This window comes from Lates calcarifer, linkage group LG12, assembly GCF_001640805.2.
Source record: "Lates calcarifer isolate ASB-BC8 linkage group LG12, TLL_Latcal_v3, whole genome shotgun sequence".
NCBI classification, from domain to species: domain Eukaryota; kingdom Metazoa; phylum Chordata; class Actinopteri; family Centropomidae; genus Lates; species Lates calcarifer.
Window position 1 is genome coordinate 4471559 of NC_066844.1, and position 16494 is coordinate 4488052.

At 39.3% G+C, this 16494-nt stretch overlaps 1 protein-coding gene across 1 annotated transcript in view; it reads left to right on the forward strand.

The window, feature by feature from the left end:
• Positions 1 to 15476, forward strand: part of ccdc71 (coiled-coil domain containing 71) — a 129474-nt gene extending 113998 nt beyond the window's left edge. Inside the window, exon 4 of the mRNA XM_051074793.1 lies at positions 11643 to 15476. Within this exon, the coding sequence (XP_050930750.1) occupies positions 11653 to 12729 (1077 nt within the window). The 5' untranslated portion in view covers positions 11643 to 11652 and the 3' untranslated portion in view covers positions 12730 to 15476. The remainder of the gene's footprint in view (positions 1 to 11642) is intronic.
• The last annotated feature ends 1018 nt before the right edge of the window (positions 15477 to 16494 follow it).

The window sequence follows — 16494 nt, forward strand, 5'->3', positions numbered from 1 at the left end:
ATGGAAGGATCTATATTACTATCTAATATCACTACATTTCCTGTTGAGAGAGGCAAGCCATTACTGTGACTCAGTATTAATGTTCAAGAGTTTGTTGTTACACAGTTATGATGTGTTTAATAAAGAAAGAAAACCACTTTCAGAACGATGCTGACTAAAAATGATGGGGCAATTGATCTGGACAATGAGCTCTGTGATTTTGGCAGACGTAAATCGTCGGCAGGTTTGCTGTGACAGTGCAGTGTGAGGGTCAGGTTGCCCTCATTAAGCTGCTGTTCTGAGCCTGTGATTGTCCAGATTGTTTACAAATGTGTCATATTTGTTAGTCATGTAGAGTATGAACACAGATCCTGTAGATGTGTGTTTATTAAAGAATTGTGACAATGATCGATACAGTTGAAAAATCAAGATAGGCATTTCTCTACTTCAGTTTCTTGTAACTTATCAGTTGACATGTTGCTACCTAAATACAGATGTTTCAGAAAGTATTCAGACCCCTTGACCTTTTGCACAACTTAATTGTGCTGTAGATTTAATTGTAAATGGATAATATTGCCATATTAAGTAAGTAACTAGCTACTTGAGGATCTCCTACAAACCTTGGACATCTGGATTTGTGCAATTTATCCCATTCTACATGACAGATCCTCTAAAGCTTCATCAGATAGGATGTGAGCTGCCATATTTAGTTCTCTCCAGAGATATTCTATGGGGTTTAAGTCTGGGCTTTGGCTCAGCCTCTCAAAAAACAGTCTTAGACTTGTCCCGAAGTCACTCCAGCATTGTCTTGGCTGTTTGGTTCAAGTCAGTGTCGTGCTGAAAGGTGTACTGTCGTGTACACTCTACGGTATGTTTTCTACATCTGCCTCTCTGTATTTGACTGCATTCATCCTTCCCTTAATTCTGACCAGTCTTTAAGTTCCTGCTGCTGAGAAGCAACCCCATACCACAATACTGCCACCTCCATGCTTCACCATAGAACATGGCCAACAACATAGCCTTGGTCACCCCCCTGACTAAGGCCCTTCATGGCCTGGTCACTCAGTTTTGCCAAACAGCCAACTCCAGGAAGAGTCCTGGTGGTCCCAGACTTCTTCCATTTCACAACTCTTGAGGCCACTATGCTCCTGTGAACATGCAGATCTTTAGGAATGGTTTTATACCCTAGTCTTGCTAGGCTGTGACACAGTGTTATTGCAGAGGTCTACAGAGAGTTCCCCTGGATTTCGTGGTTTGGTTTTTGTCCTGACCATGCAGTGTTAACTGTGGGACCATATATACACCAGATGCCTTTCCACACTGTGTCCAATCAATTCAAGGTCCATATTCAATCATGTTCTAGTACATCTCAAAATAACCAAAGCAAAGAGGGTGCACCTGACCACCAATCTGGAGTGCTGGCAGCAAAAGGGTCTGAATACTTTGTGAGATCGCAATTTTTTTTACTTTTTAAAAAAAATGTAAATTACTATTTACAGCTCAATCAAGTGTGCAACTAATGAAAGGGTCTGAATATTTAATAAGGCCCACTCTGTCATCTAGAATCCTAAGCTCTAACAAGTGAATTTGATCATATTTTAGTAAAATGCCTCAGTTTTTTTTTATAATTTTAAAATACTTTACTACTCTTTTTTACACTTATTTCACTATTTATAGAAAATGTGGTTTTTTGCTATGTATTTAACGGCCCACATCACCACTATTGACGACCACTGCCTCCGCTTTTGCCTCTTGCTGAAAAAGTACTTTCCATTGTCCCCATATTTGTTGTTGGCAGAAACTTTTGACTCTGAACTGTCCTCTAGTGGATGTATTGTTTAACATCCATGTCAGCTTAAAGGATGTATGGAATCCCCAATGGGTTTACAAAGGGGTGGGGGTGGGGCGGTGCTGGTGTAAACATCACAGTGGTAGAGATACGTGCCATGATTTGGATTTTGCTGTACCAATTGTTATCTTGTTATTATCATATTAAGTGGACATCCGCAACACTCTGCGCAATATACTGCTTGTTAACCAGTTAGCCTAGCTTCTCGGCTCCACACAGAATATAAAGAAATGAATGTACAGGGTACCCCAGCAGCCAAATGATAAGGCATATAGGTGTACGTGCTTACCCACCTATCTACTGTCTGTTACAGGCAAACGTAAATATAGTCACATTTTTACAAAGCCTGGGCAATTTGCTAAAACAGCTGGACCTTTGGTAGTTATAGCAAATGTTTCTCATTTAGGAGGTACTTTTGTTGTTTTGTTGAGTGGAAAGCGACATGCCACCCATTGTGAGTTTGTGGTTCATTGATGTGTCTGGACAATAATGGAGCCATGTGGCACTGTGGAACAAAGTATATTGACCTTTGTACAAAAAAAACAATACTTGTTAGTGAGATCCATTCATTGTTTATTTGTGTCCTTTCATTGGATATGTTGACAGGATGAAAATAGGATATCACCTACCTTATGCTTTAATATCCCTAATTGTTCTTGACTCATTTCAAAAGTGACTCATGATATTTTGTTAAATTCCATTAATTTCAGCTGCTGTTTCTTTCTCATACAAATTCTGAAACAGGTCTCTCCTGCTGCCCTTAAATGGTCACAGAGCAGCTTGAACAATCAGACGAGCACACCGAGTTTTTAAAAAAATTATTTTATACCTCTTTCATACACCTGGTAAAACTGCCAACCAGGAGACAACATCGCAGCTGCTGTTGTCATTAATCTGTCTTTCATACCACAATGATGCTGCATACTGCATTTAGAGTCCCACCCATGGCCAAACAGTGTTCTGCCTGTTTTTGTTTACACAAAATTATTTGCTTTGCAGCAAGAAGCGATTGCTCAAAACTTGATTCTGACCGTCTATAGACATACACAACTTAGACACATCCAAACAAATAATGCAGCAAAAATTTGTCTCACATGGGACACTGGCGCCATCTGGAACAGACAACAAATAATTAATCAGATCGCAAATATACTGAAGTAAATATCTTGTGGGTACAATGGTGGTATTCCACTGCCCTCACTTTGCTCAACTATTGCAGTGGACTAAACCCACTTCCAAAAAAGTCTAAAGACAAGAGTTGGCCTTTTGAGATTTTTTTTTTGGAGCAATGGTGAAACTGTGCTCAATCTGGGGTCTGTATTCAGTGAAATGCTCTCTATTATTATAATTAAACTAAGAGTGCTCAGGTTGTCTTGTGCTACATAATAAAATGGCAGTGAAGTGCACACCCAAAATAAAACAAAACTTTTCCCAGCTTCCTTGAACCTGCATGTTTTTCATAGAGCATGAGCAGTAGACAATGTTTACACATGGCGAGTGACTAAAGCAGTACGTTAACAGAACAGCAGCATCAGATTAAATCCTCTGTCACTGTTGACGCAGGATGTTTTCAGGCAAAGTTTTGAGTGTAAGTAACTTGTGTTTTTGCAGAGTTTACAGCTCAACACACAGTCACTGTAGTTATGCATGTAACATGGAAGAAAACTGACTTGTAGCAACAGTTTCAGGTCAAAACATAAGCCGCTGCACAGCCTGTGCAGACAGCTTTGAATGTTGATGAAGCCCAGAAAGAAACATTGTTTTACAGCTGTTTGTTTTGTAATGACTGTGTACGGGGAAGGAATTTTGGTAATACTGAGTGTAGCCACTAGGGCAGTCGCCTCACAGCTCAGTGCTACTATTGTGCACTTGGTATGTTCTAGCAAATAACATTCAAGAACAGAATTGAAATCTAAGGTCAGACTCAGAGTCCTTGTGTTATATTTTCAAGTACATCAAAGCAATGTTTTATGGTCATTATTTAGGTGGGAGCTTCAGAGCATTCACAGCCGAGCAGCAGTTTTTCCTGTCTGTCTGTGAAAGTATGATGTCAGAGGTGTATCAGATGCAGTATAAAAATGGTGGTTATTTTTGTGTTTGTTGCAGTCATCCCTGTTGTGATGTGAAGTTTGCCAGTCATGATTAGGCATGGGCCAGTATGAGATTCTGACAGTATGATAACCTTAAGCAAAAATATCACGGGTTAGCTGTGTTGTGATTAAAGCTCTAAACTGAGTTATTTTGAAATGCCTGGTAAGAAAAACATTTTTTCCATTGATCACAGTCTACAACACAGAATGTTTGGAACATCAGTAAATGTGTTTGTTAAGCTAAAATAATAGAATTTATTCAGAAGGATCGATGAATAAATGCAATCCCTTGAGCTGCAGGTTTATGCACACTTAACAAGCTCCAAAGATGAATAACTAAATTCTAGTTCTAATTCTCTTCTATGTTAAAAACATAGAGAATATCTACCACAATAGGGCAGCACATTCTGTCAGCTATCACAATAGGGTAGCGCATTCTGTCAGGTATCACAATAGCGTAGCAAAATTCTGTCAGGTATAATAATATAATATAATAAGTTAGTGTGTTTTATCACAACGAGGTTTATACAATAGGAACAGTATGACAGAAAATATTAATGATTTTGAAACCTTGGTATACCTTAAAACTGGTAACTGGCCTATGCCTAGTCACAATCAACAGCACTGCAGCTGATACTTAGTATTACCTTTTATTTTATTAGATTTAGTATTACCTCCTGTTCAAATTTCAGGAACTTGTCCTCGGAGCTGGCAGAGAACGGAGATCAAAGGCAGAACCTGTGACAATAGATACATTGTGTTAAATTCCTGCAGTAGAGAATAGTTCTGTGTGCATGTCATACACAGTGCTACAGAATCACTTGTATGATATTCAGTAATTTCAACCGGATTTGACGTGTAACATGTCATGCTCTTGTATCTAGTGTGCCTCCGCATCAGATAAAGCACTCCCCATTCATTGGGTAACTGACCAATCACAGGTGTTTGTCATCTCGCTCTGATTAACTGCTCTTTAACCACACAGCTGCAGCTGTAGGCAGCAGCTGCATTTTCACTATGAAGGCAACCTGCAAGAGAAACGAAACTTCATTTACTAAGGAGGGAAAGCTGCTGTTGATTTGGTTTCTTTCTGTGGCTTAGTTGTAGTAATAATACACTTCTGGGAGGCACATTTGAAGAATGTGGGGTTATTTCGGTGTCAAATAATTTGTTTGTTGCAGTGTTGTGGTTGTGACGGTTTTTCCAACTGTGATAGATGAAAATTATGTCATCCAAGGTCCTCAGTATTTGGAAACTGCTGTATTAAGCTTAGAAATATAAAATGCTTTTTAATCTCTATGACCTGTATTTTTACACTCTTCCATGATCAAGATGATCTCTTTTATTGAGGGAATAAGGGTTTAGAGCCATGCCAGCAGCTCTGTGTGGCAGGGTATAGGCACAGCAGTAATTTTTAGAGCCACATGCAATTGCTAACATGTTGATTTTTAGCATGTATAATGTTCCTTAGTGTAAAGTACTGTGTTAACATGCCAAGAAAACAATAGAAAATAAAAATAAAGGAAATTTTTAATTTCTGAAGGTTTCTAAATGTTTTCTCTCACCTCTCCTAAACATTACTTTTGGTTCTAAAATGTTTTTGCATCATATCCCTTTTGGCTTAAATGATTTTAAATTAATTAATCAATTGGTTAATCAATCCACCAAATGTGATAAAATAATAAATAATACTAGAACATATTGGTTTTCCACCATAATTAAATTCAGAAACCATTTTGTATCAGTTGAAATGGTTACTAGGAGCAGCTAGCTTAACATCTACTATGTCAACTAAAGAAATATTTCAATTTAATAGTTTGTGTGTTTCAGTAAGTCGACCTGCAACCACCTGTTTTGACTGTTTGCCCAGCAGGAAAACTGTCAATGCTATTTTTCTTTTGCTATTTTTCATGGATGTTATTGGCTAGCTAGCAATGTAGTAAGATAATTTTGCCATTTTCAATTGTGCCTACAAATCACAGATTGGCTTCGTTGGGAAACAGATGCTAGTGAACGCAAGACCAGACCTCTGAAAACATCAGATGTGGGTGTTGAATTATTGTATCACGTGACATGGCAACGTTTGACGGGAAAGAGTATTTGGAAGGATTAGTGTCATATTTAACACGTAAACATCAATGATCTCCACAGACCTTTTGAAATTAATCTAGGGAGCCACATAGTCACATAGTCGTTGACTAGGAAACCCCCACCCCACGTGCAACCCCACCAGCCCTTCACCCATCCCCCCTCTGTTCATCCCTCTGTCACTGCCTGCCAAGCGAGGAAACTGGTAATGGAGAGACTCCCTGCGAGTGTCGTACAGTCATGGTGAATCATCAGAAGTTGTTATGTTTGCAGTTGCAACATGGATCTTTGTCTGGATTTTGCAATAGTTAATGTCCCATTCATCCTCTGTCTTACCTTTTCTTCCCATTCTTGTCTGTCCCCTCTTCTCTCTCTGTCCTCCATTCTGTTTTTCTCATCTCTTTCCCTCTTCTTCCTTTATGCCTCTTGTCCTCTCTCTACACTTCTGTCTTCTTTTTCATCTGTGACAATGAAAATTTTATCTTGCATCTTAAATAATTCTCACATTTATTGTTATTGCCTATTTTAGAGAAGTAATGTGCAAGAAAGCAAGAAATAAACTGATAAGGGTATGTTGTTCTATACCCAAGTACACTTGCGCATTTACACACTGATACAGTAGGGGGCAGTATGTACTTCGTAGGTGCAGGAATGAGTCCTAAAAGTTTTGCTCCACCGTTTCCCCCGTCCCAAAGTCAATGCATTTTTTTGGTTAAATGGCTGAAATTAGGTCGGTGCTTAACATGAGCTGAAGAAATTTCACGTTTGCTAACAAGTGGCTAAATGAGACTACAGAGGTTGTGGACGTCATTAAACTGCACACAAAACTGATCTACTTACCAGTTCACCTCGTGTGTTCGTTGTGTTTATACTCTGTATAACTAATTTTCTAGGCAGAAAGACTTTTGTAGAAGAGGTCACAGCTAAATTAAATTAGGAAGCTTAGTGGTGGAGACGTTGATGTCATGTGATGTGGTGTCTTTGGTTTATAGCCTAGCATTAGCCTTTTACTTACTGATGATTGTATTTAGGCCTCAAAAAAATTCCCAGTCCGCTCCACAATGTTTTGTTGTTTTCAGTTGTTTTCACACCTGATTTGAACTGTATCCAAGTGCAAATGAACCATACTCGAGACCACCTTTTAAAGTTTATTTGGGTCTGAGTTGTTAAGTTTGCTAGCTAGTATGGTCTTAGTTTCTTACCCAGTCAAACAATAGCCTACCACCAACATTCAGGTCAGTTTTTCTGCTTGTTGTGCCATTGTGGAGTTGTCCTTTAGTGATAGCCTTCATGTAGCAAACAAGAAAAAAAATCAAATCCCAAATTTGAAAACCAAAAAGACAATTATTCATGTCCAGCTCTAATTAATACTAAATATAAATGCAAAAATGTGTGATCAGATGTTGTTACTACCAAGTAACTTAATACCAAGTTGACGTAGGATCTGAGAGAGAGAAGTCTTTAGATGAACTGATGTGAACCTGCTGTCTGCTAGTCTGTCTGTCTGACTGGCAGTGTGCAGTCCTTCTGGCTGTCTAGCAGCAGCAGAATTACTTTGTGTGCTGCTGCTTCTGATAAATGGTCCTGATAGTGTGCATGTTTGACTGCAGAGTAGCCAGAGATCTCCTTCATCTGATCTGTTTCTGCACCATTTAAACTGTTAAATTAATAAATGATGAGTGCCTTATATATTTTTTTTTGGGGGGGGGTTAAACAGAGCAGTTTGTTACCTAATGGAGATACCACCTCATCTTTGTCTGCAGGTTTAATGAAAGGTAAACAGAACATGGCTTGTAATATTATATCATATCTGAGGTAGGAAATTACCCACAGCCACCCAGATGCTGTGATCATGTAGCTGAGGACTTTTCTAGCCGGAAGCTAATTAACATCTCCAGGTTCACGGGTAACCTAATGGGACATTTCACCCAGATTGCAGGTTTTCTTTGAACTGATTAATTTCCTTGACCTTCAGAGTAAATATCTGAAAATATACCTCACCAAGCATCTTAATATAACAAGTTCTCCCAGTAAAAAAAGCAAGCATCACTTTCAGAGTATAACTGTGTTAAATATAGCTTCATTTTTTTTGTTCAGTATGTAGACTGTAACCACTGAAAACCTTTAGTTTGTTACTTAGACTGGATTGTGAGTGAGTGATGTACAAATAAAGCCTGATTGATTATTTAGAACTAGGCTGGTTCCAGACCTCTGAATCACTGCTCAGATCTGATTTGTTCAGGTCTATTGTTCAGTTGAAAGCTCTTTCCATGGTTGGAGAAGCAGTCAGCCAATCAGAGTTTTGTATGGCTAATTAGCTACAGTGCTATGTCGTTGCAAAATAGCTGCAGAAAATTATGCTGGAAATGGTGGTAGGCTTGATGCAGCTGTGCAGGAGGCTAACTTGCAGAAATAACAACACTTAAAGGATCAGTCCGGTGTTGGTATATATTTTTCCCACAGCACAGAACAGATTTGCTTCTATTTTAGTCAAACCAGCTGTCTACACAGGCGGCATAACAGCTTGCGTTTGTGATGTATGCCCGTAAACATGACCCAGAGTGTATTTTTACTCTTCAAGTTGATCTTCTTCCATTTCATAAACAGAACAACAGTGATTGTGTATTGGATTCTGAATGCTGCCAAAACATGGGTGACCTACAACCTAATACTGTCCCTGAACACCTCCCATGTAGACGCAGATAGAGAACCGAAGCTGCTGCTGCTAACATGCTGCTCATGTGTAGACACATTGTTTTCAACATATCCATCTGTCTTGCCCACGGATTGCAAATGGAAATGAGCCAGTAGCTGAATCTGGTACAATACATTTCTTATCTTTGTATGAGATTAATAAATTCTAGTCATAAACTAAAACTCAGCCCAAGAGAATCAGCTCATAGATACAGTTTTACTTTTCAAAAAAAAGGCTCAGTAATATCCTAAAACAGCTGGACTTATAGAGCATTTTATAGGAACACCTGTGCACCTGCTTATTTGAGCAACTATCCAATCAGCCAATCATGAGGCAGCAGTCTAGAAGTCGGGAGCTTCAGTTAATGTTCACATCAAACAAAAGAATGGAGGGAAAAAGGTGATCTCAGTGACTTTGACCGAGGTATGATTTTTGGGGACAGATGGCCTGGTTTGAGTATTTCTGAAACTGCAGATCTCCTGGGAATTTACACACAACTCTAAAGTCTCTAAAGTTAACTTTTCTGCAGCGCCGGCAGATCTACATTAGGTGATTTAGTGAGTAGGGGTGATTCTAAAACTTAAACTGAAACCAAAACAGTGACACAAAATGTCTACAATCTTAAAAAATGATAAAACATTGTACCAAATGGGATGATGGGATATTGGTAGAATAAAGAGTCAGATCAAGACAACATTGTTTCTATGAATCAACACTACTGTAAGCAACCAGAATTTTTCAGTTGCAACCTAGAAAAACTGTGAATATTCAGAGGCTGAGTCAGACTGATGTAGGTTGAAGCAAGTCAGTTTAGAGCTGTCTAGTTCACTGAAGTGTAGAATGGCCACCATACAACAAATCCATTTGATTTACGCAACAATAATAATGTAATGACTGTTACATTATTATTGATTTATTATAAATCAATCTATCGATCATTTACAAATGCAGTTTCCTTAAGTCAAGTCTGATGACTTCCAATGACTCATGTTGTCCTATCAAGTCCAAAACCCAGGACCCCAAGATATTTGTTTTTTGTTTATTTGAAACCGAGAAAAACTACAAATCCTCACACTGGAGCTACAATTATACTACAAAATAATGAACAATTATTTTTGTATAGGTTAACTAATCAAGCACTGTCTAATCGATTCCTCTTTACATTTTTGACCCACTGGTGACAAAGAACAATGGCAAACTTGTCACTTCATATCAGCATTAGTCACACAGGGTTGCCAGTGATATGTACCCTTCTGATTTCTCTACACTTATCTAGATTTGGAAGTTAATTACAAAAAATCCTCATTAACCAATAATTCTTAAGGCTGTATTTCTCCTGCAACTATGGCAAAGAAAGATACTGATAAAATACTAAGACTACGGCTTTGCACATTTTTGATTGAAAGCCTGTTTGGCCATTTGACACCAAGGGGAAGAAACAACATTTTCTTTCCTGCTTTTCCAGTGCTGCAAATAAAATGTAATATATGGCAGTTTCTTTTCAGTGAGACTCCTTGAACTACCAGGTCAGGTTTTTTTTATTTTATTTCTGCCGGAGGGGGATCGCAGGGCGTAGTTTCTCTGGTCCCACTGGTCCTGGTGGCAGCTAACGAGGCTCGTTATAAAAATAAAGGGTATAAAGGTGTAAAACTGCCAGTGGCTTCTGCTCGGCAGCTCGGAGGATTAAGCCAGCTGGGGTCGTTCTCTCTGCACATTTTGATCTTTACTGTTTCTGTGTATTCGTTGTGTTGCTGTCTGCTGGTCTGACTATGTGAGGTGTCTGATTACACTGCCGCTGACAGTAAACTGGCTTTTCCCTCATGCATTAATCTGTCTAATAAAAATCTCCAGCTTGTGTGTTTATAGCTGCAGCAGTACTTGTTAATGTTTTCGATAACATCTCCCAGTGAGCTCAGCTGCAGAACACACTTCAGTTTCTGGATCACATTTAATGAGGAGTAAAGAGGTCACTGGTCAGAAGGTCACAGCAGCAGAACCAGTAGAAACAATCATGATGGTAAAGAAATGTTGAGAAAAGACAAAGGTCAAATATAGAACATGTCTGCCCTGATGTGGATAGATTTAAAACTAATTTCAGATCTCTCTGTCCTGCTTTTCAAAACACCCTCCAGTATTGCTTGGATATGAACAGATAATTGTCTATGAACAGATTCAAACAACATCTTGATTTGTTATTGTTTCCTGTTGCTCAGTTGACTTTTGCCTCAATCTCTCAATTATATTGCAGTCAAAGTTAACGTACACATATGTTTACAGGAATCAGTGAAACTCAGTTGATGGCTGGAGCTCCAGTATCTGTCAAAGATAAATCTCCAAAATCTGATTAGAAACCACAGAAAAAAGTGCTCCTGTGATGTTCACGTGGCCCAAGGACTGTTGTTATAAAATGCCTACAAATTATTATTTTACTGAAAACAATCAACCTGCACAGGAACAGCAAGGCAATGGAAACTCTTGATTAAAATTTTAAAAAGACTGCTAATTTCCAGTTTTACCTTAAGATTGTTTGTACAACAGATAATATATTTTGTTTTAGTTCTATTAATTTTATACAGTGTCTCTGGTTTGCATTTCTGTCATCGTTTATTGTGAAACACTTTGTGATGTCTGAACCAGAGACCCAAGGTGCATCTTCACTCACTGACTTCTAAGATACCTGTTTTCTTGTTCTCTGATTCTGTGGGAACAATTTATCAGTGAGGTTTAACTTCCAAAAATTACCATTGTTCTCCTCCTACACTTTGTTTTAAGATAAATAATAAACTTGGAAATGGGGACTAAAAACCTGTCACAGTCTAAGATTGCTAAAAAACTAAATTTGTGACTAAAAAGGATTGAATAATGGTCATTTATATTAGTTCTTCAGTAGTTCCTCTGTGTGATTCAGTTTTATCAAATGCTTTCTGTTTTTTCTCGACAGGACTACAAACATGGCTGACGCGGTGCAAGGTCCCGTGGTCAGCCGGCCATTGGCATTTGCCAATGAAGAGCGGAGGGCGGTTCACTCCTGGTCCCGGATCTCATCAGCGGGGCACAATGTCCTCCTGGATGCTCTGAAGATCCTCAGCCCGATGTCCCGTGACCTCTCGAGCACAGAGGAGCTGGTCACCTTCTTGCAGGAGCTGAGCGAGGAGGGCCACAAGCCCACTGTGCTGCACAGCAAGGACGTGTACCGATACCGCTCCTGTACGAACCAACCCATGACTGAAGATATGCTGAAGCCACCCAACAGGAATGTCAGACCCACTGCCAAGAGGAGGGGAAGGAGAGGCCTAGCCAAGAAGAGAGAGGTACATCCATCCTGGAACACCTCTGAGAGGAGTAACCCCAGGATTCAAGGGGTGCGCCCTCCAGAGCTGCTGGTGGACCATCATGCCGTTGTGTGCAGCAGGACCCCCATTCGGACTGCAGAGATGTCACAGGCATTGCAGGTGCAGCCATGTCTCAGATTGACCAACATTGAAGGCCTATCTGGCTTCCACACGGCCAGACTCCAGATCCACACTACCTGGGACTCGTCCTCTGAGGTGCCCTCTGTCACCTTTTCACAGCAACAGCACCCTCCAACGCTTTCAGGAATACCTTTGCAGCCTTCTCAGAACGGTGGCGGGGCACCCACCAAAGCTGTGGCCTTGTTCAGCCAGAAGAGTCTGTCCTGCCCCATTCGACTGGATGGCGCCCTCATCGGTGATTCTGCACCAGTCTTCTACGCTAATGGCCGGGCGTTTCCACAGACTCACACAGAGCTGACCAGCAACGGCTGGAGGAGCAATGGCTTCCACCGAGATGGTCGGGGCCCCAAGGAACTGACCAACCCACCCCGGCAGAGAAACGGTTGGAAGGACAAGAACAGTTTTAGATGGAAAGTGATAAAGGTGGACGATTCTCGTTCAGTGGCGGAGGCCCGCAGAAAAGCGCAGAAGATCCTACAGGTCAATCTGTCTCCAGTGATTCAGATCCAACCTCTCAACCATGTGCTGAGAGATTTCAGATACCAGAATAAGTGACAATTCCCACAAAACCCACACACATTGTGTCCTTTAGCAGATGTTCGTGTTTTACATCCATTAGCCTCTACCTGGCTGAGCCTCAGTGTTCAAAGCAGACGTCTTACATGGGTTCTTGTGATCTCTGCTGGGTGTTAGAGGTAGAAAAGTTAGAGTCTGTCTGCGGAGGTTCTGGTTCCTGACAGGGGCACGCCAGACTGAAAGGCATTTAAAGTTAAAGTTTAAAGTTAGTTAAAAATGATGCTTTTCCTAGCAGGCTGGGAAATGTCTGTCGGCCAAATGCTGGTGCATTTTCACTGTCAACATTAGGTAATGCTACACCACACTTCAACCAACCATCATTCTGCTTTGAGTTGACTGGCGGCTAACCAACGTTGGTGATGAATTTATAGACGCAGCATCCACTGTGGCTGTTAGGTCAAAGGTGAATATTCTGCCCTTCAACAAGGTTGCAAGTTGCAGGTGTTTGACGAGTATTTATAACTCATTTCAAGTATATTCACAGTTTGTTTAAAAAAAAAAGTATTTTTTACTTGTATGGCTTAAAACAGTGCTGTCACTCTGTGGCACCCTATTTTCAACTGGAAAGAAAGAGGAGGTGAAACTAGTGGTGGGACAGGATAATCCCATTTTACAGCAAGATGAACAGGTGGATGAGTGAGGTTGGTTTGCAAAGTCTTCAGACAAGCTGATGTGGTGGTTGGTTGGCTCCAACAGATAAACTATAAACAAAAAGAGGGAAAAAGAGAAAAGTCTTTAGTTTGTCTTCCTTTTTTATATTTTTGTTGTGTTTCCACTGGAGATCAGGGAGCAAGTACAACAGGGAATCGAACCCATGGCACACACAGAGTGATACCTAGATGACTTGTTTGAACTACAGTCCTTCACAAAGTGTTCCTTTGGTTTAGTTTATCCACACATGGAGAAAAAAAAACAGATTAAATTATTGACTGTTGGGAGTATTTAATGTCTTACGGTGACAAAACATGAATCAATGAAAGCAGCTGCCGAAAACAGTGAGTATGGAAGAGTTATCAGGCCTCTTTAAAAACACTTCTGAGGTCTTCAAATCTTAATTATGAGAAAACATTGAAGATAAGACTTTTCAGCATTTTCTCATTATTAAACTTGATCTCAGAATCATGATTTTACAGATATCTGACTGTAATTTTAGAGTTTATTCTCCAAAATACAGCTTTTTTTTCCTGAAAATTCTTCCTTTCTATAATGTAGGCTTGGTCCATCTCTGTAAGTTTAAGGAGTTTTACAGATAAGAAACACCAAGATGTACACTTGGGCTGGGAAAATACCATCAATTCAAGATTGTTCAAATTTCTGGCAACCAACCATCAGTCGGAGCCCTGATGTAAGACATTTGTTTGGCTAATTTAAAAATATTTCTGGTGAAATTTGTTAGTTTGAGCTGCAGGCCTGTTTGTTTCTTGACTTTGAGACTGCAGCATCTGAAAGTCTTATCTCCCACCAGAGCTTGTTTGTGTTGTGCTCTGTTGAGTCGCCCAACAAAATCTACTTATAGTTTCTTGAATTCCTCAGCTGTGATGAAACTGTTGTGACTTTCTTTCAAACTAAAAAAAGCACTTTGAAAGTGTGACAATGATTCATTGTCACCTGTTTCTGATCATTAAAGTCTTTAATATTTTTATTTACTGCAGCACGTAGAAAGTATTTGAAGTAATCTCTAAAATTTTGTTTGATTTTCCTTGAACCCACACTGGTTTTTGCAACAGGTGCTAACTTTGCAATGTTGGTGCTGAATTAAATGACTGGCACAAGAATGTCATTGTTTTTCTCTGCTACTAGTTCATATTGGAGTGTTTTAGGAGCAATGACTTCCTGTTGTGAGTTATTCTCTTGAGGGACTGATAGCCCTGCTGCTGCCCCCTGCAGGTTGGGATGAGCATGCCAAACCGCCTTGTGTGCTTTCCAAAGGGTTTCTACTGTGAGGAACCACACAAATTCATTTTCATGTTATCATCTGTGAAAATTTCCTGTGTATTCTCCTGGAAAATTTTGTTTGAGATGTTTGGGCAAAACCACATTCCATGAGATAAATACATTATCAAGTGCTAATGTTTATTTTTTGGCCTCGTAAACCATAGCTTGGCAAAAAAACCTTAACTTGTAGTCTTCCTACTAGTTTTTTCTGGAGCCTATACCAATTAAGTGCAGATAAAAGCTCTGGAAAAAGCCAGTGAGAGGGCCTTGATATTAGAAGAATTTATTAATTTAACAGCCAGATCTCATGAGATAAAACAATTAAATCACCATCAGGTCAGAAATTAAGGTCTTGTGTTATAAAATGAAACTGAATTTCTAAGCACTTGTTTGAGGTTTAAATGCTGTGCAGTAGAAAGAATTAATCAGATTTGGTGTGGAAACCTGTACTTTCAGTTTTGAAGGTCAGGCATTATTCTCAAGTGAGAAAACTGTTTCTCTGTTGAAACTGACACCACATCAGTGTTTTGGTGGTCGACTTTACAGACTTCTGTGTCTCTGTTCTGGTGAATTTTACGTTATGGAAGAGTCTCTTGGTTTCGCTGCACACTCTCTCTCTCTCTCTCACTCCCTCCGATCTGTCTGTATACAGTCATGTTCATGCCCACCGACAATTCCCTTTTGTAGATCTTATTTCTGTTAGTCTTGTTTGTGCAACACTTGTATAATATTGTATTTCCTACATGATCTTTGAAAACTTTTTTGGTTCAATAAAACTGATCTGAAAAGAATCTTTTTTTCCTAATTTTTCAGAATGTGTTGACTCACTTCAGCAGGTACAGCACTGATGATCTCCGATGCTGAGAGGGTTTAATGTTAATACCATGTCATCAGATTGTTTATTTTTGTGGACCCCTGACTGCACGGGCCAAAAGTCATGTGTCATTGGGAAATTCACTTAATCCCTTTCTTAGTCAGTGTGACAACTTGTTGGCAAAGATGACAATTATGGGATTAGAAAATGAATCAACTTTGATAATTCATTCATGTCTCTTTAACCTACACCAAGGAGATTTTATTGTCTTGTAATTTTTTTTGGTCGGTTGGTTTGTTTATTTATCAGCAGGATTACATAAAAAGAAATGAACCAGTTTTCACCAAACTTGATGGCGGGACAGGGAATGGGCCATGGAAGACCCCAGTAAATGTTCTATTTTAAGAGCTAAATAAATGTGTAGGATTGTTTGATCTTAGCAAAGATATGCGCTCTTCTTAGTGCTACTCTAGTTGTATTTATTTATTTTTAGCAAAAATGCCAAACTAATTAACTAATTTAATCCAGCATCGTTTACACTGATGTTAAATATCAGTGTTGTGTAATATGCATCACCTCTTATAAACTAATTAATAAACAAATAAGTGTTGGTTGAAACATTGGCACAAAAGCAAAAGCGAATCTCTCACTGATAAAAGACAAAGGTCCTACAAACCTCAAGAGTGATGTCAACTACTTCTCCTAGAATACATTTTGTTGAGAAACATCCAATCACAGAGCCTCAAATTCTGTCATGTGCTCCACTAACATCAAACTGAAGCTAAGGATTTCATGTTGTAGAAACCTAAAAGAAAATATTCAGAGATTAAAATCATGGATTTGTCAGTTTGTTTAATTCTTGTGAACTCAGTATCTCACTTAAACTCAAGGATGAACTGATTTAGGTTTTGGAGATCAAATGTCCAAGTCACTGTGACCTTACAAAACAGACTTTTTGACCATTAGTCAATAAATCATCCTTAAATTATGACAGA